Genomic DNA, 26,757 nt, shown 5'->3' on the forward strand with positions numbered 1-26,757 from the left:
GCCCTGACCAGCCCCATGCCAGCCAGTAGGCCTCGCTCTGCCTGGCTCATCTGCTCTCAGCAACCACCTCATTGCCAGCCCATTACTTCACGTCCCAAGCTGGGGCTGAAACAGGCCAAAAACAGAGCACTGGGCTGGTGCCCACTCCGGCGCCCCACGGGCAGGCCCAGCTGGGCCTCCATCCCTCTTCACTGCCACCAGGTCTTTGCATCCCAGCCCCCAATGAACATTCTCAGCAGTCACATAACAAGTGCATTTATTAAAAAAATAAGTAAACATGAAATAAATGTGCTCTAACTTCTAGATATGTGACAAACACTCTTGCAGTTCAGTGCATTTCAGTACAGACACACGGCCACACTGTGCAGCCCTGGTGCTTGGTGCCACACACGCCCACAAGCCAGGGCCCACAGGCAGCCATCTCTTCCCAGAACACTGCAGCGTCCCCAGGTGCAGGCAGGGCTGTAGTGCAGCCCAGGAGGTCCTGCACCAGACTGCCTCCAGCTTCGCCCAACAGCTTGAAGGCCCAGACTCCAGGCCAGCAGCAAAGCCGGGCCTCCCAGGACAGACACTCCCGGCCCATCTCTGCCTTAGCACTGCTGGAAGTTCTGACCTGGTCCCCTCCAAGGCCTGAGGGGACCAGGATGCAGGACCAGAAGCAACCCCAACTTAGGGGGGAGTCTTGGGAGCTTCAGTGTCATGCTGAACACACCCACCCTGACCCTCAGGACAGGCCCCCTCAGCTCCACAGGGCGGGCGGACCCACCTCGGGGCTCACTGGCAGCACTCAGCCACATGCCTGAAGAGGTCCTCGCCCTGCTCGTCGCTGAAGCACTGCAGGCAGTGGGGGCACTGGAGGTCCCCCTGGCCTTCTCGTGTTCCTCTGGAGTGCTCGCGCTCTGCAGGACCCTCCAGCCACTGGGACCCAGTCTCAGGCCTCCGGCCACTGGCTGCTGCCCACTCCAGAGCGCCTGTTTCCAGGTACCTGGGGGCCTCACTCCCAGCATGAATCCAACAGGAGCCTGGTTCTCGGGAGTCCTGGAAAACAGGCAAGGGGCTCTACACGGACCGCACTGGAGGCCACAGGCAGCACCCTGGGTTCACTCCCACCCCTCACCCTGCCCCCTGCTGTGACCCAGAGCCCAAACAAGGAGCAGCTCAGTGGGGGGCTGGAGAGACCACCAGACACTCCTGTGTGGGGTCCACCCCCACCCAGGGCCAGAGGCAGCTCTAGGAGACATGTCCCCCGCGCTGGTGTGGACAGGTGGGGAGCCAGGCACACTGCCCCAGCCCGGCTCTGCATCTCTGCAGGATCTCCAGTGGCAGCAGGGGCCCTGGCACAGCTGGCACAGGGCTCCAGACGGCCAGGAGGCACTGTGGCTGTTAGTGTCCATTTAGTGCCCATCGCTACCTGCCTGAGAACTCCGTTCCCATCAGCATGAGTGTGGATTTCCCCTGTGGGACTATGGCTTATTGCCCACACCTGTAAGAGCACCAGTGTCCTCAACCCAGAGACCGAGCAGCAGTAAATGCCCCCAGTGCCCAGCTGGAAGGGACACAAGGCCACTGAGAGCCAGCACCCCAGTCCCCACCAGGCCCAGAGCTGGTTCTGCTCACTCCTCCAGCCACAACTAATGAGGCCGCCTGGGACCATCCTCTCAAGTCATTGCAGCCACAAAACCCACAGGAAAAAACAAATCCCAGGAAACCCACACACACTGCGCCAAAGAATGTTCCCCCCAACACACACACACCGCCCCCACCCCATGGGGGACGTACTGCAGGATCCCCAGCAAAACCGAGTCCGGAGGCCTTAGGAAACTAGGAACCCAAGATGGATGGCAGGAAGGCTGCTGGGGCTGGCAAGGCCCTCGGACACCTCCCCATTAGCCTGCAGACCTGGGGGACATGGGCCCCACATGGGGCCCACCTGCCCCACCGTGAGCAGTAGCTGTCTGTGTCCAGGCCACCACTGTGGACTTAGTGCAAAAAGGGAGGAAGGGGTGTCCCCCGCGGCACCCCTGCACCTCTCAGTGGGTAAGCAGAAGCCATAAACAAGGCCCCACAACCTCACAGGACGGGGTGGTACAGGGGGCTCCCACTGTTCCCAGGCCTGCTGAGGAGCAGCTCTAGGTGAGCTCGGCACCCCTGCTCCATCAGGGTGTATCAGTCCCCAGGCGCATCACTCCAGCCAGTCTGTGTCAGGATGGATGTTCTTTGAGGGGGGCCAAGCGTTTCTTCCAGGTACTGGCCAAGGGGGTGAAGAAACAAAGTCCCCTGGGACTTGTGCAGCGCACCAAGCAAGCCCAGGGCTGGGGAAGCAGCATGTATGCACCAAGAGTCCTGCAGTGAGAGGCCACACCTATTCCCATTCACACCAGGCCTCCCTGGGGGCACCCTGCATGGTAGGGACCCCCTCAGAGCAGGGAGGGGATGTGTGGAGAGAGCACCCAGCAGGGAGCCCCGGCCCAGGAGAGCAAGCACAGAAGGCGGGGCAGGCCTGCTGACACCCCCTCTGCCACCACACAGCGCCACACCGACCTCCACAAACAGGCCCTGTAGTCAGAGCCCCAGGCGCCAGCCATGGCAGCTCTACCTGCAGCAGAGAAACGAAGGTCTGGGCAGACGCAGAAGGTCTTGAAATCCATGAAACACGAGCAAAACACTAAGCCTAGAGGAGGAAAAAGCACTCATATGGCACCTGTCCACAGGGCGCCTGGTGCTGCAAGGCGGCCACCTTTTCCTCCAGCTCTTGAATCCTGCCCTGAGCCCTCTCCCGATCGGCCCTTTCTGAGGTGAAGTCATCCTTGTAAGCGAGGATCTGCAAAGACAAGAGGCCAGGCGTCAGAGTGCCGCACAGTTTCTGCTTGAGGAAGGACAAAGCCCCGTACAGCGCCTTCCGCCCAGGGCCACTGCGCCCGCCACTCAGCCTGCAGGCAGATGCTGCCTCACAGCTGCCCAGCACCAAAGGGGTGGCCACCTGCTGCTCCAGCATCTGCACGCGCTCCAGTGCACCGTCCCGGGCCCTCAGCGTGGCCGCCAGCTCCTGCCTCATGGACGCACAGTCGTGCATCTTGTCCTCCAGCTGCCTATTGAGCCGGGAAATCTCCTTCATCAGCTCAGGAGGGGAGGGTCCAGTGGGCTCACGGGGGCCCTGCAGTCCCCTCAGCTGCGCATGGAGGCCCCTCACATGCTCCTCCCTGCTGGCGTCGTAGCGTTGCCACCTGGCGTTGAGGTCTTCGACCTGATGAGAGGACCAGAGAAGCTCACACATACCCACAGGGAAGGCAGCTGCGACCTTTCCTCTCAAAGCAATGCCAAACTAGGAAGTTATTTGCAATAATTAGTGAGTTCTCCCCTTTGCACTTTGTACAAGGGGACCCAGGGACCAGCACACAGACCTTAGGCCTGGTGGCAACGTCCCCAAGGAACCGTCCGCACACGAATGTGGAGCGTCTTTCCTGCCTCACCAGCAGCACTTGAGAGTAATTCTCGCACCTCCTTCACTGACACAGGAATTGACTTGAGGGACAGAGCAAGACATGCACTCTGTCCATCTCTAGGCACACAGGCCAGGTCTCTGGGGAGCATGTGTCTCAGCCAGAATGGCCTGGTGGGACACCCCCAAGCTCTGTCAGGGAAGGGACCCCCGACAGGTCCCGAGGGATCAGACACTCACGTGAGTCACCCTCTGCGTCAGCAGCTGGTTTTCCTCCTGTAACTTCTCCATGGCAGCCTGGACAGAGGCAGCCCTGGCTGTACATTCTGGCTGCATAAGAAAGGGACCGAAGGACCATGTCACCAAACATGACTGTTGTGTGCGGCAAGAGGGCACTACGCCAGGCCTGGAGACTGAGGTGGCACATGGCCACTGAAGCCCACACCATGGCAGGTGTGGAGAGGAAAGAACTCGTGGCTCCCCGAAGGTGAGGGAGGGGTCCCCCCATCCTGGCCAGCTCCCCCTGCCACACACCCGATCTGCACCCTGCAATTCTCCATCACCACAGAAGTCAGGAGGGCAGGAAGCTTAATCCTTTGCTTCTCCAGAGCACACGGGGCCATGCCTGCCAGGGGCAGGTGTCACCTCCCTTCGAGCCCACACCACCGCCACATCTGCAGACAGCCGGGCGACCTTGGCGATCATGTGCACAGCAGTGCGAACTTGGCCAGGGTCAGGGATTCACACCTGGAAGCCACACCACAGACCAGTCCTGGCAATGGTGGGCAGCCCTGAGTGAGAACCTCAAGTCCATCTGATCCCTAGAAATCCATGCACTTAGCGCAGTGGGCTGTATGTCAGTCACATTCTTTTTGAGAATTCCCCTGGGATGATGAAGTGTGTCCTCACCCAGCAGGCACTGGGAAGCGCCGATGACTCACCAACTCCTCAGCTAAGAAGTAATGCTGATTACTGCCACCAGCTCCTGCCACTGGGCCCAGGCCTGCCGCACGCAGTCATCCTGTGTGACTGCTTTCAAACCCCCGGGGGGAAATGATACAGTGACTCAAAACGGGAGAGGCACACTCGCCTCCTCCCAGCACCTCTGGTTTCTGCAAGACGCTAATGTTCTTTCTGAGGTTTTCTTTTCAGGGGATCTACCCTGTGGAGACAGGTGGTTCTCATGTCAAGGTTTTCCAGCGGGCCCAGTGAGTGACGGACTCTCTGGCAAAGCCATTGCTAAGGAGCTATATGACCACCCCTGGGCGTCACAGGACACGCAACCTCAGAGAACCTCCTGGAAAGGACCCAAGCGAGAGGCCCGCATGGGGCAGCACAGGTGAGGTGGGCCCCGGCAAGGTGCACAGCAGGCAGACTGCTACACCACGCCCACAGGCCGGTGGGGACAGCCTCAGCCCATCGCTGCTGCCCCAAGTCATTTCCTGGGTACACAACCCGTGGACTTTACGTCATGGATTCCCACTGCTGAACCCCACGTTCCCTGCCCCCAATCAGACCCTGTACACAGCTACAGCCCAGAAGTGACCTGTCCTGGAGGCCCGCCTTCCACCTAGCCTCCGCACTGCTCTCTCCCTGCCGGCACCCGGCTAGAGGTCAGTGTCCAGCACACATAAGGGCAGGGGCCCCAACGACATGCAGGCATCCTAACTGGCAGCTGTGGGGTGGTGCAGACAACCACGACCAGCTTCGGGGACAGCAGCTCCAGCTCTGCAGGAGCCTGTGGCCAGGCCAGCCCTGCGGCACTGGGACGCATACAGCCTGCAGCGGGCTAGTGCTGCCGGTGCTCCTGGTGCTGTGCGCGGTTGGGGCCTGGCCCCTGCAGGGGTGCCCCTGCCTCGCAGCAGGTGGTTCCCTCCTCCACCCAACACGCCAGGACTGCATTGGCTCAGAGCAGCCCCTGCTCTGCCTTCCTGTTCTTAGTCAAGGCTGATGAGCCCAGAATGCCGCCTCCCCACCTGCACAAGCAGCCACCTGCAGGAGCAGTTGGCCTGCTCTCCGTCGCATTGCGAGTACTCCGGCATTGCGGACGACACTCCTGGGAGGCCGGGCTCTGCTGCAGCAGGTGACTTGTCAGTGAGCACGGAGGGGGACTCTAGGCGCCCCAGTCTCGTGACTGCCGAGGGGTTGTGACATCCGCAGGCAGTGCCCTCTGCCCCCACAGAGCCCTCACCACGGTGCGCTCACACCATGCAGGACCCACCTGAGGGCCTTTCTCCCCAGGGTCACACTGTGCATGCTGGCGTTCATCCAGACGCTTGGCCAGATGCTGGCACATGTGAGCAGTGGCCGCCAGGGCCCTCCGCAGCTGCCGGGTCTCCTCCGCCAGGGAGCGGCACAGAACGTGGCTGGCAGCCTGGGCCCGCTCCTTCTCTGCGACGCTTCTCCGCAGCAGGGCGACTTCCTTCTCCCGCTCGTGCTCTGGCTGGCCCAGCAGCTGCTGCATCTCCCTTTCTTTCTCTTCCAGTTGCTCAGAAAGTCTCTCGATTTCCTAAGTGGAGGATTTAAAAGCACAGTTTATTTGATTGAAAGAAGCAGGCTTTCATAAAGCAAAAGAAAGCCCTGCAGAGATGCCCGTCACTGGAACACACTCATTTGGAGGCCAGCTTCCGGACTAATAATTAACTTTGGAGTTTTCAGCCTATAATGTTCTATCTGAAACTTCATCTAAAATCCTGTTTTCATGAGCAACTTCATAATTTTAGATTTTACGTCATCAAATCACTAAGTGTGGCAATTCCAAACACTTCTTGAAAGCAAGGGTAGAAACTCTGCTGTCGTCAGCAGCCCCAAAGGTATGTCCTAATTCCTGGTCTCTGGAAATGGCCTTTGCAAATGTAATCAGTAAAAACGAAGTCACATTGGACTAAAATGGACCCTAGTCCAATGACCAGTGTCCTTATAGAAGAGGGAAGTTAGGACACAGCCACAGAGAAGACCATGTGAAAACAGGTGACACGCCTGTAAGCCGAGGAGCACCACGCACTGCAGGCAGCCACCAGCTCAGAGGGGCAGGGAGGACCCACCCGCAGAGCCTAGAGGGACCCGGTCCTCTCCACCCCTTGATTTGGGGCTTCGGGCCTCTAGAACCTGTGAAAACCACAGTTCTACTGTTTCAAGCCGCCCCATGTGTGGCACTTTATTACAACAGCTCCAGGAAATGAATACACACAGCCCAATCGTTTCTTTAAAACAGGTCCTTAACATGAAAGTTTGCTTTATACCCGGCCTTAATCTCGTGCTTTGCCATTTTCAAAGAAATCTCAAGCATCAGCTGTGTGAAGGGGGTAAAGCAGGATGAACCAGTCCATCCCACAAATGAAAAAACAGCTTCAGAAAGTCAGGGACAAGGCTGTGCCCCCGTCCCCATGGGCAGAGGCAAGACAAGGACCTGGCCTCTGCGGGGTCTGGCTCATGGCCCCCCACATGTGTGCGGAGGAGGGGCAGACTCCAGGAACCCACAGCCGCCCCCACAGGGGAACAAAGTACTGGTGGGCCACATTACTAAGGGAATCCTGAATCATTGTTCTCCTAGCTGCTTAGAAGCTAAGATAAAAATATATACATGGTCATAAAAGCTCATCCATACAAGAGATGAAATGAAAATTCGAATTCCTTTCTTCCCCACCAGCCCTCCATTGCAACTTCTCTCTCCAGAGGCAACTGTGAACACTCTTTGGGCACATGCCTTTCCAGAATGTTCATGAGCACAGTGGATCCCACAACATAGTAATTCACCTCATTCCACAGGGCAGGAGACCTGTTTCTTTGTTTGTTTTTTAAGATATCACTGATATACAATCTCATGCTCAGACTTCACATGAGCAACATTGTGGTTACTAGATTCCCCGTTATCAAGTCCCCCCCACATACCCCATTGCAGTCACTGTCCATCAGCATACTAAGATGCTATAGAGTCACTACTTGTCTTCTCTGTGTTATACTGCCTTCCCCGTGCCCTCCACCCCCACATTGTGTGTGCAAATCATGCCCTTTAATCCCCTTATCCCTCCCTTCCCACCCATCCTCCCCAGTCCCTTTCCCTTTGGTAACTGTTACTCCATTCTTGGGTTCTGTGAGTCTGCTGCTATTTTGTTCCTTCAGTTTTTTCTTTGTTCTTATACTCCACATATGAGTGAAATCATTTGGTACTTGTCTTTCTCCACCTGGCTTATTTCACTGAGCATAATACCCTCTAGCTCCATCCATGTTGTTGCAAATGGTAGGATTTGTTTTCTTATGGCTGAGTAATATTCCATTGTGTATATGCACCACATCTTCTTTATCCATTCATCTACTGATGGACACTTAGGTTGCTTCTATTTCTTGGTTATTGTAAATAGTGCTGCAATAAATATAGGGGTACATACCTCTTTTTGAATCTGGGATCCTGCATTCTTAGGGTAAATTCCTAGGAGTGGAATCCCTGGGTCAAATGGTATTTCTATTTTTAGTTTTTTGAGGAACCTCCATTTTGATTTCCACAATGGTTGAACTAACTTACACTCCCACCAGCAGTGTAGGAGGGGTTCCCCTTTCTCCACAGCCTCGCCAGCATTTGTTTTTTTTTTGTCTTTTTTATATGTTGGCCATCCTAACTGGTGTGAGGTGATACCTCATTGTGGTTTTAATTTGCATTTCTGTGATGATTAGCCATGTGGAGCATCTTTTCATGTGCCTGTTGGCCATCTGAATTTCTTATTTGGTGAAGTGTCTGTTCGGATCCTCTGCCCATTTTTTAATCGGGTTATTTGCTTTTTGGGTGTTGAGGTGTGTAAGTTCTTTATATATTTTGGATGTTAACCCCTTGTCGGATCTGTCATTTATGAATATATTCTCCCATACTGTAGGATGCCTTTTTGTTCTACTGATGGTGTGTATCCTTTGCTGTACAGAAGTTTTGAGTTTGATATAGACCGATTTTTGCTTTTGTTTCCCTTGCCCAAGGAGATATGTTCTGGGGAAGAATCCTTCCTTGTCTCCTCCAGCTTCTGGTGGCCACCAGTAATCCTGGGCTTGTGAAGACATCACTCCAAATCTCTGCCTCCATCTACACCTGGGCACCTTGTAAGGACACCCATCACTGCATTAGGGTATGAACTCATTTTAATTTATTACATTTACCATGACCTACAACAAGTAAGGTCACATTCACAGTTCTAGGTGGAAATAAATCTGGGGGGACATTGTCCAGTCCCCTTTCTGTCCCCTCCTGGACAGAGCTTATTGGGCACCAATGTGCAGGTTGTAGCCCAGTCCATGGCTGCCCATCTAACCAGCAACTGACAGGACTGTGAAGAACAGGAGCAATCAGGGATTTTAAGAAAGACCAGGTCACTGAGCCTTTAATGTAAGCACCAGACACTTCAGATGTACCCTAGGGAAGTAGTGAAAGGAGAGAACATCCTTCCTCCCTTGTGGAAGAGTTCAGGGAGCAAGGCAGACAGAGAGAGACAAAAACTAACAGCCTGGAGAATTCTGGGAAGATGGGGGAGCAGGAGGTGGCACCAGAAAACAGTCCCCACCCAGAACAGAGCTGCACTGGCAGCATGTGTCTCTCTTGGAACTCTGGAGTCTGTTGGATGCTTCCAGCTTCCAAAGGAGGATTTAACACACTAAGGTTAATTTCCATCAATTTCAAATATATCCATCCCCAGCCAGCCATACACCTGTTTCTGGAGCAGCTTGCACACAGTTTGCAGGAAGCAGGTCGGTCAGAAAAGAGCCCATCCTCCAAATACTAGGGATCTGCGCTCTGACAGCTGATCGCTGCTCCTGATCACAGAGGCAGCGGCCATTGCGCAAGCCCCGCCCGCCCCCTACAGCTGAAGTGACTTCTACGGCTGGTGCCCTTTCCCCCTTTTATTTTTCTCTTCTTCCCATTTTGGGCACTACATATTAAAGTCTAGGACATTCAAATGCAACTACATCCAAGGGGAAATTCAGAGTGATCACACACGCCCAGGGACAGGCTCTAACTGCGAACCTGAGAAGACCTTACATTCCACCGCAGGCCGATCCTCAGCACAGAGACAGCCTCCAACATGCACAGGAAACAAGACCAGTAACACACAAGAACAGCGAAGCCTGGGAAGAGGGAGCACCTGATTGCCAGAGTTCCCACATGGTCAGATCCAAATGTCCAGGTTTTGACAAAAAAATCACAAGGCAAACAAAGACCCAGCAAAATATGACCCATTCCAAGAGAAGAAGTAAATAAACAGAAAGTGTCCCCAATAAAGACCTGACGGCAGATCTTCTAGACAAAGACTTTAAACAAATGATCTTAAAGGGACTCAAAGAACTACAAGAAGATGTGGAGAAAGTCAAGAAAGTTATGTAAGAACAAAATAGAACCATGAATAAAGAGAAAATCTAAAAAGTGAGGAAACTGATAAAGGACAGCCTCACTGACAGGCACTGGGAGGCCTGAAGGGGGAGCTGTCCCACCCACCACTCCTGGTCAGCTGCAGATACCACTTGAAGGAAAGGAGAAAAACCTTACAACTCACACCATTTTGACTACTTTACCACCCAAAAGGAGTGAAGAGTTCCTGCCTCCCACCGCCCACCACAGCAGCACAGCCATGAGAGACTGTTACAGCCATGAGAGCCAACTCGGCCAATGAGCAGCCACGACACATGGGCCTCCCAATTTCCTCCAATGGACTTCCTGCTTAGAATAACCTCCCCCTTTCCCTTATAAAAGAGCCTCCTCCCCCTTGTCCTCCAGACAGGTTTCTAGTTTTGCCATAGCTTGTTTGCCCTGTATTGCTGCTGTTATGAAATAAACCCATTTTGCTGGTAAAAAAATAGCTGACAGTTTTATTTTTTCACTAACAAAACTAAAAAATTATGGAGCTTTTGACTACAAGAACTGAAATGAAAAATTGACTCAAGAGATTCAAAAGTAGCTATGAACACACAAAAGAGTCAGCACACTTGAAGGGGGAACAATGGATGTTGTAAAAGCTGAGGAACAGAAAGAAAAAATATTCTCTAAAAGTGAACACAGCCTAGGGGACCTGTGGGACATCACCAGGTGGGCCAAGAGACACACCACAGGAGTTCCAGAAGAAGAGAAAAAGGCAGAAAAACTCTGAAGAAAAAATGTTTGCAAACTTCCCAAACTTGATGAAAGACGTGAATATAAAAATACAGTACGTTTGATGAACTCCAAGTAAGATTAACTGAAAGAGACCCACACCAAGACACACTGTGATCAAACTTTCAAAAGATGGAGACAATCTGAAAAGCAACAAGAGCAAAGCAACATGTCACACACGATGGCGCCTGAGGAGGAGGATCAGCAGAGTTCTCATCAGAAACATGGGAGGCCAGAAGGCAGTGGGCTGATATATTCAAAGTGATTTAAAAAAAACAAAAAACCTGTCAACTGAGAATCCTACATACAGCAAAGCTGTCCTCCAAAAGTGAAAGAGAAATTAGGACATTCCCAGATAAACAAAAGCTGAGGGAGTTTGTTACCACTAGATTTGCCCCGGAAAGAAATGCTCCAGGGAGCTCTGCAGATGAGATGAGAGGACAGTAAACAGTAACTTGAAACTGAATGGACAAAGACCTCCAGAAAGGCAAATATATGAACAATTATAAAAACTAGTATTGTAACAACAGTTTGTAACTCCATTTTTTAGTTTTCTACATGATTTAAGAGACTAATAGACTTTAAAAAACCACAGTGAGATACCACCTCACACCAGTAAGGATGGGCAGCATCAAAAAGACTAAGAACAACAAATGTTGGCAAGGATGCAGAGAAAGGGGAACCCTCCTACACTGCTAGTGGGAATGTTAGCTAATTCAACCATTGTGGAAAGCAGTATGGAGGTTCCTCAAAAAGCTCAAAATAGAAATACTATTTGACCTGGGAATCCCACTCTTAGGAATTTACCCAAAGAATACAAGTTCTCAGACTCAAGAAGACATATGCCCCTCTATGTTTATCGCAGCACTATTTACAATAGCCAAGATATGGAAGCAACTTAAGTGTCCATCAGTAGATGAATGGATAAAAAAGATGTACATATAGAACAATGGAATACTATTCAGCCATAAGAAAGAAACAAATCCTACCATTTGCAACAACATGGATGGAGCTGGAGGATATTATGCTCAGTGAAATAAGCCAGGCAGAGAAAGACAATTGCCAAATGATTTCCCTCATTTGTGGAGTATAACAACGAAGCAAAACGGAAAGAACAAAACAGCAGCAGAATTACAGACTCCAAGAGGGACTAGCTGTTACCAAAGGGAAGGGGTGTGAGAGGGCGGGTGGTGAGGGAGGGAGAAGGGTATTGAGGGGTATTATGTTTAGTACACATGGTGTGGGGGGTCACGGGGAAGACGGTGTAGCAGAGAAGACAAGTAGTGACTCTGACATCTTACTACACTGATGGACAGTGACTGCAATGTGGTATGAGTGGGGACTTGATAATATGGGTGAATATAGTAACCACATTGTTTTTCATGTGAAACACTTGTAAGAGTGTATATCAGTAATACCTTAATAAAAAAAAACTTAGTCTAAAAGTTAGGATCATTGTAACTTTGGTTTATAACTCCACATTTCCTACATCATTTAAGAGACTAATGCATTTGAAAGATTAGTTTGGGACACACAATATATAAGGATGTAATTTTGTGACATCTGTAACTAAAAGGAGTGGGGACAGAGCTGTAAAGTAGGAGAGTTTGTGTATGTTATTGAAGTTAAGCTGGTATAAACTAAAATTAGAATCTTGTAACTTTAGGATGTTAAACATAATTCCCATGATAACCACAAAAAAATAGAGAATATACATAAAAGGAAATGAGAAAGGATTTTAAATATTTCACTACAAAAGTCCAGTAAACACAAAAGATAGTAATGCAAGAAATGAGGAACAAAGCTGTAAGGCGTTTAGAAAACAAATAACAAAATAACAGCAGTTCATTTTTATCAGTAATTAGTTTAAATGTAAATGGATTAAAATCTTCAACTAAAAGAGATTGGCTGTGGGTAAAACTGTAACATTTCCAGAATATCTTGCCTGGCTTTGGTACATCTGCATATCAACAGGCGTTCAGAGGTGGAGAGAAGTACGGCTTTAGTGCATTTGCATCTTTCCTCAGGGGTGGAGAAGCTCATCTCCCTATCAGTGGGGAATTACCTGGGCAAGGAGGGCTTGTCTGTACCTGAGAGGGGAGGGGAGGGCCGGTTTTGCTTCTGCTGCAGCAGGAAGGAGAGACGGCCCCAGACTGCTGTTTGTGAGCAATAAACGGATTTTAAACTTTATTCCTCCCTTTGACTGAGTTCGGATTTTAGAGGTATTTTGCCCCAGGATTTCCTTTCCCCAGACTAACACCTAGCACAGTTGGCAGAGTTCCTCTGAACCCGAAATCTGTTACAATGGGTGCAGCCTTTAGGAGGGCCGCCCCAAAAAATGATGGGGAGAAGTGGCACCTGTGCCAAGGGTCATGTGTCTACACTCGTGTGGTCATGGAGGCACCACCACTGCTGCTGGCCATGCCAACCCCAGCCTGTGGTCCAAGCCTAAGGCTACTGCTTCTGCCACTGCTGCCACTGCTGCTGCCGCTGCTGGCCAAAGCCTAGTCACGACTATGCAAAGGAGCAGAGGTCCACGTCACCTTCATAGAAAAGCAACTGGCTGCGGTGTACCAGGCCTTGCTGGCTATGGTGCCCATCGCCGGAACAGCTCCAACCAAGGTAATAACCACCTCCCATCGCAGGGTGGGTGTGAGTCTGGACCCAAAGGCCACGGAGTGGTGTGGCACAGACACCTGCCGTCTATCGTGACTGGCCATTTGCCTTTGGCATCCCCAGGGAATGGTAAAGCAGACAATTGGCCCAGGTGTGCTGGCTGGAAGGAAAGCCTGCCTCTGATGTGGCCGAATGGCTACAGCAGTGTTTGTTGCATGTGGGGCAAAACATAATGTGGGCCCGTCGGTGGGGCTTGCCATTGACCTTTGAAGAAGTCAGCCGATCCTGGAAGGAGTGCCCTACATGTTGTGCAGATCAGCAAACCACCAAGAGGGGCCTAGAGCATCTCTTTGCAGCCTATGGTCAGTTGCCAGTGATTGAGAGCAATCAAGGCACCCACTTTATTGGACATGCACTGCAAGGATGGGTAAAGCAATTAAGAATAAAAGGGACGTGGCCCTGGACATTTCTACACATGGACCGGTGATGGCTGGCTCCTCTGGCACCTTAGGGAAAAGGCCGGGAAGCTGGCCTCCTGTGTATTCCTGGAATAACAGCAAAATGACCCCCCACAACCATGGTTATTTGCTTCTACCGTCCTTGTGTCCTGGATGTGCCCCCTGCTGCAGCTGCCCTGTGATGGCTGGAATGGATGAGCTTTGGACTTAATCTACATGGGACTTTGAACCTAGCTGAATCCTCTGGCTTGAGAATTATCATGATTGTGTTGCTGTTATCAAGAAAAAAATGCTTAAAGAGAGGCCTGACTTTGTCTAATGTTTGGTAAAAGTTTTGTGAGCAATCTAGTATGGTTGTTAGGAATGAGTAAACAAGCGTAGAAACATATTTTGTGCTTAGTGAGAGATTGTGCTGTAAAGTACATTTGCTTAATTTGCATAAGCTGAATCCTCTGGCTTGAGGATTATCAAGATTTTATTGCTGTTGCTATTGTATGTTACTAGATTGGTCGGAAGAGGGGGGACAGATAAATTGTAAGGTGAGATTTCTGGAGGGGCTGCCTGTGGGTAAAATTGTAACATTTCCAGAATATCTTGCCTGGCTTTGGTACGTCTCCATATCACAGCATTCAGAAGTGGAAAGAAGTATGGCTTTAGTGCATTTGCATCTTTCCTCAAGTGTGGAGAAGTTCATCTCCGTATCAACGGAGGGGGGCTTATCTGTACCTGGGACGTGAGGGGAGGGTCGGTTTTGCTTCTGCTGTAGCTGGAAAGAGAGAAGGCCCCGGACTGCAGTTTGTAAGCAGTAAATGGATTTTAAACTTTATTTCTCCCTATGACTGATTTCGGTTTTTAAAAGTATTTTGCCCCAGGATTTCCTTTCCCCGGACTTAACAAGTAGATATACTAATATCAGACAAAATAGATTTAATTCAAGAAATGTTACAAGAGACGATATCATACATCAACAAAAGGTTTAATACAGTAAGAAGATAAAACAATTGTAAACATTTATGTGCCTAATAACAGACCAGCAAAATATATGAAGCAAAAACTGCCAGAAGTAAAGGGAGAAATGGATAGTTCTACAATAATAGATGGAGACTTCAGTACCCCACTCTCAGTAATGTATAGAACAACCAGATTGAAGATAAGGAAACAGAGGACTTAAACAACCTGGTGAACTAACCACACCTAACAGACATGTCCAGAACACTCTACTCAACAACTACAGAATATGCATTCTTCTCAAGTGCACATGAAACACTTTCCAGGATAGACCATATGTTAGGGCACATATTAAGTCTCAATAGGTTCTGAAAGAGAAATCATCCAAAGTATCTTCTCCATCCACAACAGGATGAAGTTAGAAATCAACAACAGAAGTAAAACTGGGAAATTCACAATATTGTGGAAATTATGCAACACACTTTAAACCAATGGATGGAAGAAATCACAAGGAAATCAGAAAATATTTACGGACAATGAAAATGAAAATACAACATACCAAAACTTATGATCCAATGAAAGCAGTGGTTAAGGAGAAAATCTATAGCTATAAACACACTTAAAAAGAAGAAAGCTCTCCAGTCAACAACCTACCTTTACACCTTATGGAACTAGAAAAAGAACAAAACAGACACAAACCTAGCAGAAGGAAGGAAATGCTAAAGACTGGAGCACAGAACCAGGCTGTAAAGACTGGGAAAGCTCCTGATGATATCCAAGGGAACTCTGCCAAAACGTTAGCTGAGCATGAGCTAAGGAACCGACACTTCAATGATCACACAAGACAAGGAATAGTCCTTGTAAAAATTGGTTGGAATACTCTCAAAATAAATGGACACTACAGCTTTCGACAAGGAAGGAAGAGAAGAAACGAGAGGGGAAGAGAAAAGGGAAGTAAGGAAAGGAGGGAGGAAGGGAGAAAAGAAGGGAGGGAAGGAAAAAATTGGCCCATGTTATAGACCACATTAACAGAATGGGGGGAAGCCACTTGGTCACATCAACTGTTACAGAAAAAGCATTTAACAAAAATCAATACCCTCAATAAAAGCACTCAACTACTAGGGATAGAGGAAAATTGTCTCCACATAATAAAAGCCATATATTAAAAACTCACAGCAAACATCATATGATGAAAGACTGAAAACTTTTTCTCTAAAATCAAGAACAAGACTGGGAAGACCACTGTCATCACTTCTGTTCAACACAGTACTAGCAGTTCTAGCCAGAACAATTAGGCAAGAAAAAGAAATGAGGCATCCTAATAGGAAAGGAAGTAAAGTAAAATGATATCTGTTTGCAGATGATATGATCTTTTATGTAGAAAACTAAAGATTACACACACACACAAACTGTTATAGTAAATGAATTCAGCAAGTAGCAGGAAATTAAAGTCAATACATGAAAAACAGGTGTATTTCTATGCATTAACAATGAAGAATCTGTAAAGGAAATTTCCAAAAAAAAAAAATCCATTTACAGTACCATCAAAAAGAATAAAATACTTACAAATTGATTTACTTGAGGAGATGGAAGATTTGTACAATGAAAACTACAAAACATTACTGAAAGAAAGATGACATGAATAAATGGAAAGGTATCCTATGTTCACGGATTGTTAGACTTAATATTGTTTAGATGTCAGCACTACCCAAAGTGATCTACAGATTCAATGCAATCCCTATCAAAATTGTTTAATTTTTGTTGCAGGGACCCCAAATAGCCAAAAGAATCTTAGAAGGAAAAATAAATAAATAAAATTGGAGGACTCACAGTCCCTGACTTCAGAGTTTACTAAAAAACTACAGTAATCCAAATGGCATGGAACTGGCGTACAGACAGACATGGAGACCAATGGAACAGAATAGAGAACACAAAGTGAACCCTGGGCTTTTGACAAGGGTGCTAAGACCATTTGGTGGGAAAAGGACAATCTGTTCAACATATGGTGCTGGAAAAACTGGATGCCCACAAAGAATAAAGTTGGACCCTTATCTAACACCATATAATTAAATCAAAATGGATTAAAGACTTAAATGGAAAACCTAGAACTATAAAACTGTAAGAAGTAACATAGGGCAAAAGCTTTACAATACTGGATTTGGCAGTGACCCCAGTTTACAGGAAACAAAAGAAAAAATAAGACAAATTGAACTTAACGAAAATTACAAAATTTTGCACACCGAAAGATAGTAACCACAGAGCAAAAAGGCAACCTGCAGAATGGAATATTTGCAAATCATATATCTGATAAGGAATTAACATCCAGAATATAAAGAGTACTCCTAAAACTAACAACAAAATAACCCAGATCAAAAATGAGCAAAGGACGTGACATTTCTTCAGAGATACACAAATGGCCAATAAGCACACGAAATGATGCTTAACATCATTATCATGAGGGAACTGCAAATCAAAATGACAATGACTTTGTCTTGAATTGCTGCGTACCCATTCGGATGGTTACCACCAAAAAAAGAGAATAACAAGTGTTGAAAAGGTTGTGGAGAAACTGGAACCTTTGTGCACTTTTGGTGGGAATATAGTCCAGCCAAGCCATACAATGGAATATTATTCAGCCTTAAAAAGGAAGGAAAATCTGACACGTGCTACACCATGGATGAAGCTTAGGACTTTAAGTGAAATACACCTGTCCCCAAAGGACAAATACTGTGTGATTCCACTTGTATGAGGTCTCTAGTCAAACCATAGAAAGAGAAAGTAGAACAGTGGTTGCCAGGCTGAGGGCTGGGATGGAAGATGGGAGTTATTGTTTAGGGGGTATAGAGTTTCAGTTTTGCAAGATCTAAAGAGGTATGGAGACAGATGGTTAAAACAAAAACAAACAAAACATATACATACACACACGCACACACCTCTAACACAGCTTCCTGTGAAGGGTGCAGACTGTTCCACTCAGTAGAGCACGGCAGAAGAGGGAAAGAAAAGCCAGAAGTGAGAGGAAGCTGACCCACCAGGACCGGGCAGGACCCGAGAGGCTAGGACCCAGGGTGGTGATGAGACAGGGGTGAGCAGTTACAGGCTGCATGGTGAATCAGGGCCATTATTCTGGAAAGTCTTAACTGGAGGAGTTTTGCAAAGTTATCCAGCCTCATGTGACAAATGAGGGTAAGGTCTTGAGTCCCACCATGGTGGTAAAAAGGACCAAAATTCTTAAGGTAATCTGGGCCCATCACACACTGGCTACAGCTTGGACGCAGATGCACTGGGCTCCTGGCAGTCCGTCTACACTTGTGAGTCTCAGATCCTCTGTGGAAGCCCCCGGTCTTTACCAGGCCAGGGTCTCTGATCCTAAGAGGCTGGCCGTCACGTCCCCTGATGAGACCAACCAGCCAGTTCCTTTCATTGTCTCCAGGCTGCACAGCTGCCTCAGCGAACCCAGGGGTTCTGGGAGCCAATAAGCTGCTCTGTTCTTCTGCAAGTCCTGTTTCCAGACAGATGTAGGAGTGAGCAACAAATACATAATTGCCCATGATGCCAGATCATTAAAATGCTCCTTAAATAATTAAAAATCCTAAAACAAAACCTCCATGTCAGTGGTGAAAGGCCCAGTGATACTACTACCATGACGTGGCTGTCTGGGACCTGGTTAGAGGCTGTGGGACCACGGGATGTCGGGGACCCACGTGGGCTGAACACCATGGCCAACAGACTGCAAACAGAGTCCCCCACTCTGCCCTCATCAATGGCTCCTGACATCCACGACACTGTAATGAGCAGTGCAGGCCAAGTGGCTTCGACATTTTCCTTCTGCCCTGATGCGTTACGATCCACCTTCCCCAGGGAGGAGGAGAGAGCTAGAATGAGGGAGACATCTGGCTTTTAGAGGCATTTAAAATTATGCAGATGAGGAAATACTGACATGATATTACATAAAGCTGTACAGACATCATGAATTTAACCACACCACATGGACATGTGTCCTGCATATGAAGGAAAAACAGGAAGGAGGCAGTCAAGACTTTAACACTGGTCATCCCCATGTTGTGGAATTATAGTCGCTGTTACTGTATTATTTACTCTTTCCTCTGTATTTCAGATATGCAAAATTACTTTTATAATCAGGAGAAAAGACATGTCTCTTTTTCACTGTAAAATCTGGCTTCAGGGCCAAGCCTGGAAGATCATGTTTTCAGGCTACTATCCGCTGTGGGTCAGGTTTCTTTCCTGCGAAAACCCAAATAGCTATGGGCCAAGTGGGCAGCAGACACCGGCGTTCACCCAAGTGTTTGAGGTGCGCCCAAAGAGATGTTACAGGAAGATACTGGTCCTCCTGCTCCTGGTGCGGGTGTTGATGGTGTTTTGTACGGACAGACGTAACAGCAAGGAGAGGGAAAGTAAGGATTTAAGTCTGTTACCGGACAGTCTCTCAGACGCCGCACTGTCACCACTCCCAGCAGAGCAGAGGAGTCCATGGCTGGGGCTGGAAGGGACCCCAGGACACAGGAGGGGTTCACATGGCCCAGAACCCAACATACACAAACACACATACACACCAGGAGCCTTTTACTTCTGTACTGTGCACACACACCCCAAATACAAACAACACGCACACATGCATCCCTCAGATCCAACATGGGCACACACTTCTCAGGCACAAAAGGGACACAGCCCTCTGAACCAAACACACATTCACATCCCTTAGAACCCCAAACAGGCACAAACCCAAAACCCCAGTCAGGCAAACACACCCCACAGAACCACATGGACACAAAACTCTCAGGTCCAAATACACAACTCAGAACCCAACACAAATGAACACACACCCCACAACCCACAGGGACACACAACCCTCAGACCCAACACTCACAAACACGCCTTAGACCTGACCGCAGGTACGCACCCCCAAGACCCAGTGCAGGCACCCAAACCCCTCAGAACAACACACACACCTCTCAAAACCCTACGCGGGCACATGCCATCCCCAGACCCAACAGAGACACACGCAGCTCCAAACCCAGCACGGAGGCACAAACCCTTCAGAAACCGGCACGGGCACTACACCCCTCAGACCCGCACACACTCCTGGAAACAATGAGAACTCATGCCCCTCAGACCCAACACAGGCACACACTCACCAACCCCAAGCACACACCCCCTCGGATCCCATGGGCACACGTACTTCTCAGACCCGACACGCGCGCGCACACCTCACAGCCCGTTGGTACATGCCCCTCGGAACCCAAACGGTGCACACACCCTTCAGAAACGCAGACAAGCACACGGGCAGGCCCAACCCGGGCATACAACACTCACAGCCCTCGGGGCAGCACCAGCGCGCGATCCGCAGACCCAGCCAGGGAGCGCACACGCCTGGAAAACAAACACGGACCCACGACCCTCAGACCCAAGATGCGCACACGCCCTCTGACCCAACACGGGGCCGTCCGCAGAACCCGGCACACGCACATACGCCTCGGGTCCAACCCGGACACACGCTCCTCGGACCCGACGTGGGCCTACGTGCGGCAGAACCAACACGGACCTGCGGCCTTTACGCCCAAAGGGCCGCACCACCCTCGGAGGCACGCAGGCCCATAGCCCTCGCCGCGGGGCGCGCACCCAGTCCCCGGGCCCCACGGGGACACGCTCCGCTCACGCCCCGCGGGCACGCAGCCCTGCGCGGCGCCCCGCCCCCGGCAGGCAGCGCCCGCCCGCCCCGCCCGCCGCCGGCACCTGGCGCAGCGCGGCCTCGGCGGCGCCGCCCTCCTGCTGCCGGAGCTGCTCCCGGAGGCGCGCCACCTGCGCCAGCAGCGCGTCCACGAGCGACGGCGCCGTGTCCCCGTCGAGCGCGGCCAGGCGGGCGCGGAGGCGCTCTATAAGGGCGTCCCGCGCGGCCAGCTGGTCCTGCAGGCGCCTCAGCCGATGCCCGGCCTCGTGGAAGAAGCCGCAGAGCGCGGCCGCCGCGCGCGGGGCCCCCTCCCGCCCGCCGGGCCCCGCGTCCCCCGACGACATGGCGGCAGGTCCGGGCGGAGGACACACGGGCGCCGGCGACTTCCGCGCCGGGTCTCGGGGGGCGGCCCGCCTTCCCGGAACCTTTCCCGGCGTGCCCCGCCCGCCGCCGAAAGCTCAGCCCGCCCCAGAGACGCAGGCCGGCCACCTCGGAGAGCCCGGCGCGTCCTCGCCAGGCCCCGCCCCGTCCTCGCCAGGACCCGCCCCCTGGGTCTCCCCGGCCCCGCCTCCCGCAGGAAGTCCCGCGCGTCCTCTGTCGGGCACCCGGCCCCGCCCCGCCTGGTGCCCCGCCCCGCTCCTACCCCTTCCCGGCTGCGCCGCGCCCGCTTCCCGCGGGTTGTCAGGGAGTCTGGCCGGAGCAGGTGAGGGCTGAGCGGCCCCGGTGCAGCTACTGATGGAAGGGAAGGAAGGGGTCGAGGACCGCACGTGGCGAGCCTGAGCGTGGCTGCAGGCGGGTGGGCCGCACGGAGCGACAGGGAAGCGCGAGCCCGCCAGCCGGCGTCCAGCGCCCCCTCAGACCCTGCTGCCGCGCGGACCCTCGCCCGCCCGTGCTCCCCTGGGAGCGGCGTGGTGGTTCGCCCCTTTGGGTCATCCACAGCCAAGCTTGGGCTGAGCCGGAGGAAACACTCGGAGGTCCACCACTCAGACAAGTGTCTAGGCGAAGCCCGCTCACACGTCCTGCTCTGCAGAGGGCAGCCCGCGGCGCTGTCCCTACCGGCAGGGTGTTGGGGAGGCTGGAGTATGGGGTGCAGGGCGCCCGCCCAGGCAAGCCCACAGTCCACGTGGCTGTGGCTACGCCTGTCACATTCTGGCTGGCAAAGGCAGTGGCGGACAAAATGAAATGGCCCTGGCCCCACAGCTGCCAGAGGTGCGGTGCGGCTTCGTTGTCAGTGCTGTGTGTGCGCCCAGGGGCGGCTGGCTCAGTAATCTCCAGCATGGGCATCCCAGTCTGGCACCAGCCCCGAGGGGCACACGTATTTTGGAAATCAGAATCTTTGCGTTTTAGATCAGTGCATGGAATTGGAGTAGCCGGCCTCCAGAGAGGACCCCACGTCCTGCATCCATACCCTTGTGATTGGACCCCCTGACACACTGAATAGGGCTGACCGGTGTGACCAGCAACATACTGCAGAAATGAGGGAACGTGATTTCTGCAGCTAGAAAGACATCGCGGTAACTGCCTTGTCCTCTCCTTGAGGCACTGGCTCTGGGTGAGGCCGCCCGCCGTCTGCAGAGCGTCCTCAGGTAGCCCTCTGGAGAAGTCCGTGTGGAGGAACCGAAGCTTCAGGCCAATAGCCAGCAGCGCCTTGCCCGGCACAGTGGACGAGCTACCTGGGAACCACACCCGCTGACCCTGGTCAAGTTTTCAGATGACACAGTGCCCCAGCCAACGTCTTAATGTGACCTCATGGGACCCCCGAGCCAGAACCACCCGACTAAGCTGCTTCTGAATCCCGCACCCACAATCTGTAACATGAGATAATAGATGTTTATCGTTTAAGCTGCTGACTTCTGCGGGAGTTTGTCACACAGCCGTACAAAACAAATAGTGCATCACTTAGTGCAACCCGCCGGGCAAGGACAACACTCCAAAGCCAAATACATTGAAATTTCTGCAAAGACAGATTATCTGTTCAAATTAAGTGAGCCGAGTAAAGACCATAAAGGCCTTACAGTTGTTTACAGATTTTGCACCGACTTTAAATAGTTTGGATTTCCAAGCTTTTTGGATTTCAGAGTTATAGATGAGGGAAGGCAGACCTCTGACATCTGCTGTCCAGGGTGTCATGAGGATTCAACAACTTAGCGTCAGAAGTACCAACATGCCTGCGCCTCCCACTGAAATCCAGGTGCTGAGTCAGGCACTTGGGATCCAAGAGCAAACATTCCAATAGTAGAGATAGACCTCTTTCAAAAACAGAATGATTGCAAAGTAAGGAAATGTGTGTAGGAAGGGCAGGTGGGGGATTGTGCAAGGAGATGAACGGGCCAAGCAAGAGGAACAGGAGGGCAGGCAGAAAGGAGGGGACTTCCAGCTGCAGCCTAAAGCTTGAGAAGGAACCGGCCCAGAATTGAGCAAGTGGGTCCCAAGCAGAGGGAAAATGTTCGTCCAGGGCTGGGGAGAGTTCCGGGGCTACCACCCTGGAATGCGGCTGTGGGAGGGGGCGGGGGGTGCAGATCAAGAAAGCTTCAGGCCCTGTGTAGAAGTTGGGTCTCCTCATTCTAAGAGCAGTGCGGGGCCATGGGGTGTCCAGTGGAGGTGACCGGGTGTGCTCCTGGAGAATGGGTTGTGGGGACATGGCTGGAGGAAGAGGGGTGGCAGACCCAGGGGGAGGAGATTGGGCATGGGCTGTTTCCTCATCTCTGGTTCATTCCCTAGTGGAAACTAGCAAATCTGAGTTCCTCCCCTGGTTGCCTCCTGTGGTCTCTTACCTCAGGTCCCTTTGGGGCCTGTGGCCTCTTCGTTGCCTCCTTCCCCTTCTGGCTGGATGCTGGGACTCTGGCCTTTGCTGTGATCAGCCTCTGGAGGCAGCTGGTGTGGACGGGCATCTCCCTGGGGGCCAGTGAGGTCAGCCACTGCCACAGCTGTGCCAGCAACCAGCCCCACACATGCACACACGTGCTATCACACTCCCCGCGGCCGGCCCCTCTGCAATCCTACAGGTCCTCACAGTGCAGAGTCGCCAGCTGTAGGAGAGTGAGTGTACTGGTCAGCTCAGGCTTCCATAACAAAATTTCAGACTGGGGCTCAACAGCAGGCATCTATTTTCTTCCAGTTCTGGAGGCTGGCAGTTCGAGGTGCCAGCAGGTCTGGTTTCCTGGGCTCCTCTCCATGGCTTGCCAAAGGCTTCCTGTTCTCTGTGTCCTCACGTGGCCTTTGCTGCGTGCACATCCCTGGTGTCTCCCTTCTTAGAAAGATACCAAATCCTATTGGATTTGAGTCCCACCCTGTGACCTCACATCATTCTAACTAATTCCTTACAGACCCCATCTCCAAATATAGTCATATGGGGCTTAGGGCTTCCACGTGTGAACTGGGGTGGGGACAGAATTCAGCCCCTAACAGCAGGGATGCTGCTGAGTAGCACAAAGATGTTTTTAATTCTTTTTTAAGGTACCTGACACATCAGGTATGTTCCTTCGGCCCTTGGAAGAGGGGTCAGGTGGGACCCAGAGCAGGAGCAGGGCGCTAGGGGTGGTCCTCAGGGCACGCCATGGCCTGTCCCCGCCCTGGGGCGCTGTCTTGTCCTGCCGTGCCCACAGTGGCCAACAGAGGAACACGCCAGCCCTCTGCCTCCAGGTGTATCTGCACATTCCCGGCTGGCACAGCGCAGGTGCCACGTTGTTCCCCTGGAGGTTGTGTTTACCATTTATTTTCCTATGAAGTTCTAGCTTCTGGTGCACTGGGGCAGTAGAACAAGCGTTAGGTTGTCAGGTGGAGGAAACAGCCCTCAGCTCTAGGGTGCGGTCAGCCCCAGCTACCCTCTTTCCTTCTTTGTGGGGTTGGCCACCTACCCAAGTCACTTTCTCTGACACTCCCCCTCCTCATCCACTGGCCAGGAGAACTCCTATGCCAAGTCCTGAATGCACTGTCCTTACTCTGATGACCTTTAACAAAGACACAGAACTGCTGGCTCCACAACAGGGCCCAGCACAAGGTTGGGCCAGAGCTGATGCAGGGAGCATGGGATGACTACATGGCACAATTCCGCTGTGTCTCGATTTGTGCAGTAGAGGGTCAACTCCACAGGTCTGGGGTGTTCAAACCCTGCACACTCCAAAGGAACAACTGGCCCTTGGCCAGCTCCTGGGGTATAGCCCCTAAGCCCTGGAATATCCTGCCCGATAAGAGTGTCTTTGCTTACCCAGAGGCCTCGGGCCACCCCAGATGGCCTGTGCTAACAGTGGGATTTGTGATGGAGCCATGGGCCTATCAGCAAGGCCAGTCACGGCCGCACTCCATGCCCACATCGTGGTTCGTAAGCTCCCGGGTCACAGCACCCCCTCTGTTCACCAGCAGTACTGCTGGGAGGAGCAAGTGCTGTCCACAAACTCCACAGGCACCGGAGCCGAAGCTGGTGCCCAGTGTCTCTGGCCCCTGTTGTACACGCCTTTTACCTCTGCTGATTTTAATCTGTAACCTTTTCTGTAATAGACTGTACCCATAAGTGTAACAACTCGCCTGAGTTCTGAGTCCAGTGAGTCCCCAAATCCGAGGGTGCCTTGAGGACCCTGATCACAGGTCTTTACTCTGATGGCTGAGGGGCCCCCCGGGCCTCGTGGAAGCCAGCTCCTCTTTCAGGATCACAACCTGTGAGGTGGGCCCAGGGCCCCCAGCATCCAGGGGCACAAGGGGAGCTGTGGGCTGAAGGACAGCACCCACCCCAACCCCGCCCTAGCTGGCACTGGGCACCAGGTGCCCCCGAGCTGCCATTTTCAGCAGGGTTTGGCAAGGCAGGGAGGGATGGCACCACCAGAAGTAGGATCACTGACGGGTCCAAGGCCATCACAGAGCAGACCACTGGACCGCCTTCTGGTATCTGCACAGCCCAGGGTAGCCTCTGATCCCAGAGTGACACAGGCAGGCCTCCACGCAGCCCACAGCCTGAGGGTGCCAAGGACAGTGCCCTGCCTGGCTCAGACAGCTCCCCCTTGTCCCTGAGACCCACCGAGGTCCTCCCCGCCTCAGGGCTCTGCCCCTGCGGGCCCTGCCTGGAGTGTTTGTGTCCAGCCACTTTCTGCACAACTAGCAGCTATGTTGTGTGTGTGGTTGCCCCAGATAGCAGGGTGAGAGGACCAGGCTTGGGCAGCTGGGTGGCATGACTGACAGTCTAGGGGTAGCCCAGGCAGCTAGTCCTGGCCTGTGCCAGGCTGGCCTGGACCCTGTGTGTTTGCTTGGTGACCAATCACACTTCTCGCCACCCCTGCCCTTGCCCCCCTGGCTTCTTGCAGCTTGAAGTGTTTCTCCCATGAGTGGCGGCTCTCCCTTTGCCTGGACTTCCTGGGGAGCATGGGTCTCTCTCTGACACGACGGGGTTCAAGGGTGCCCCCCACAGACAAGGCCACCTCCTAATGCCCAGACCGTACAAACATGACCTCATCTGGAAAAGAAGGCTTTGCAGATATAATTCAAGGATCTCAGAATGGACATCATCTGGGTTATCTGGGTGGGTCCTAAATCCAGGGCAAGTGCCCTTCGAAAGTAAGACTGAAGAAGGCCATGGGAGACAGTGCTGTGGCTGCAAACCAAGGAATTAGCCCCAAGAACCCCGAGAGCAGGGAAGCAGCCGGCCCAGAGCCCTCTGGGAGGCTGCAGGCCCCGGGGGGGCCCTCCTGCCCTCAGACCTCTGGCTGCCTCGCCACAGGGCCCAGGGGCCCCCCGGGGGAACGACCCCTGACCCAGCCCCTACAATCATTTCTCAAGTGAGCGATCAAAATGCAAATTCTGTGGGATTCATAGTCAGTTCTTGGTGGTCTCGGTACCTCAGAGCAGCTTGGCTACTTAGCAGAGAGCTCAGTGATGCAGACCGCCAGGAAGGGGCCCAGCAGAGGGGAGGAGACTTGCGGGGTGCCGGGGGGCTGGCCGGCTGCACCTCTCTGGGTGACCTCCTTGAGGTGGGGCTCCGGACCCCCCAGGTGCCTGGGGCTACGCGCTCAGCCCTCCCCGCGAGTGGCCACGAGGGGGCGATGCGGCCCCGCGCGTACAGGCCCGGCGGGCACCACAGTGGCACGAAGCCCTCCTGCTGCCGTGTCCGAGCTCCTGCCACCGGCCGGGTCGAAGGGCAAGGTGTCGGGGCAAGGGAAGATGGCAGGTTCCTGTCCTGAAGCCCCACCTCACGCAGGGTTGTTCACCGGCTGCTGGGGAAGGGGGAGCTGGATGGGGAGCACACCGGGGTGACTGTTGGTGGCACGCATCCGGGCGCGAGCAGGGGTCGGAGGGGAGCTGAGAAACTCGGCGTCCCGGGTTAGTGGACTCTCGCCGACCGGTGTTCCTAAAACTCTTTGCCAGGGCCGTCGTCCCCATCACCCAGACAGGGTGCAAGCTTCCGGTAAGGGGCTATTTGCAGAAGCCTCAAACCAAACGCAAAATTCCTCTGAATGCTCAACCAGCCTGTGTGCAGAGCTGCAGGCTGAGCAGGACC

At 52.3% G+C, this 26,757-nt stretch overlaps 1 protein-coding gene and 2 long non-coding RNA genes across 4 annotated transcripts; 2 read left to right on the forward strand and 1 right to left on the reverse strand.

Moving 5' to 3' along the window:
• Positions 1–239: 239 nt before the first annotated feature.
• Positions 240–20,755, reverse strand: TNIP2 (TNFAIP3 interacting protein 2). Of its 2 annotated transcripts, none has more exons than XM_037027258.2 (6): positions 20,339–20,755; positions 5,661–5,948; positions 3,680–3,769; positions 2,981–3,244; positions 2,702–2,821; positions 240–1,038 (listed from the first exon to the last, which is right to left on the reverse strand). In XM_037027258.2, the coding sequence occupies exons 1-6, from the start codon at positions 20,615–20,617 to the stop codon at positions 775–777; spliced, it is 1,305 nt and encodes a 434-aa protein (XP_036883153.2). In that variant the 5' UTR covers positions 20,618–20,755; the 3' UTR covers positions 240–774. The 2 variants fall into 2 exon arrangements, with proteins under 2 accessions (XP_036883153.2, XP_073094065.1); XM_073237964.1 differs by lacking the exon at positions 20,339–20,755 and adding an exon at positions 17,518–17,537.
• Positions 6,142–9,917, forward strand: LOC140849684 (uncharacterized). The gene is made up of 3 exons (XR_012131887.1): positions 6,142–6,252; positions 8,405–8,550; positions 9,471–9,917. It is a non-coding gene; the product is annotated as an uncharacterized lncRNA (long non-coding RNA).
• A 23-nt stretch (positions 20,756–20,778) lies between the features above and the next one.
• On the forward strand, positions 20,779–22,115 carry LOC140849683 (uncharacterized). The gene is made up of 2 exons (XR_012131886.1): positions 20,779–20,976; positions 21,621–22,115. It is a non-coding gene; the product is annotated as an uncharacterized lncRNA (long non-coding RNA).
• Positions 22,116–26,757: the final 4,642 nt, after the last annotated feature.

The sequence above is a fragment of the Manis javanica genome, chromosome 5 (assembly GCF_040802235.1).
Source record: "Manis javanica isolate MJ-LG chromosome 5, MJ_LKY, whole genome shotgun sequence".
Lineage (NCBI taxonomy): Eukaryota > Metazoa > Chordata > Mammalia > Pholidota > Manidae > Manis > Manis javanica.

Coding starts and splice junctions, on each gene's coding strand:
- TNIP2 (XM_037027258.2), bottom strand. CDS start 20,617: ATGTCGTCGGGGGACGCGGGGCCCGGCGGGCGGGAGGGGGCCCCGCGC. Junction 3,770..5,660: donor CTGGGGAGAAAGGCCCTCAG/GTGGGTCCTGCA, acceptor TTTCTTATGCAG/CCAGAATGTACAGCCAGGGC. Junction 1,039..2,701: donor ACCAGGCGCCCTGTGGACAG/GTGCCATATGAG, acceptor CCTGTTTTCCAG/GACTCCCGAGAACCAGGCTC.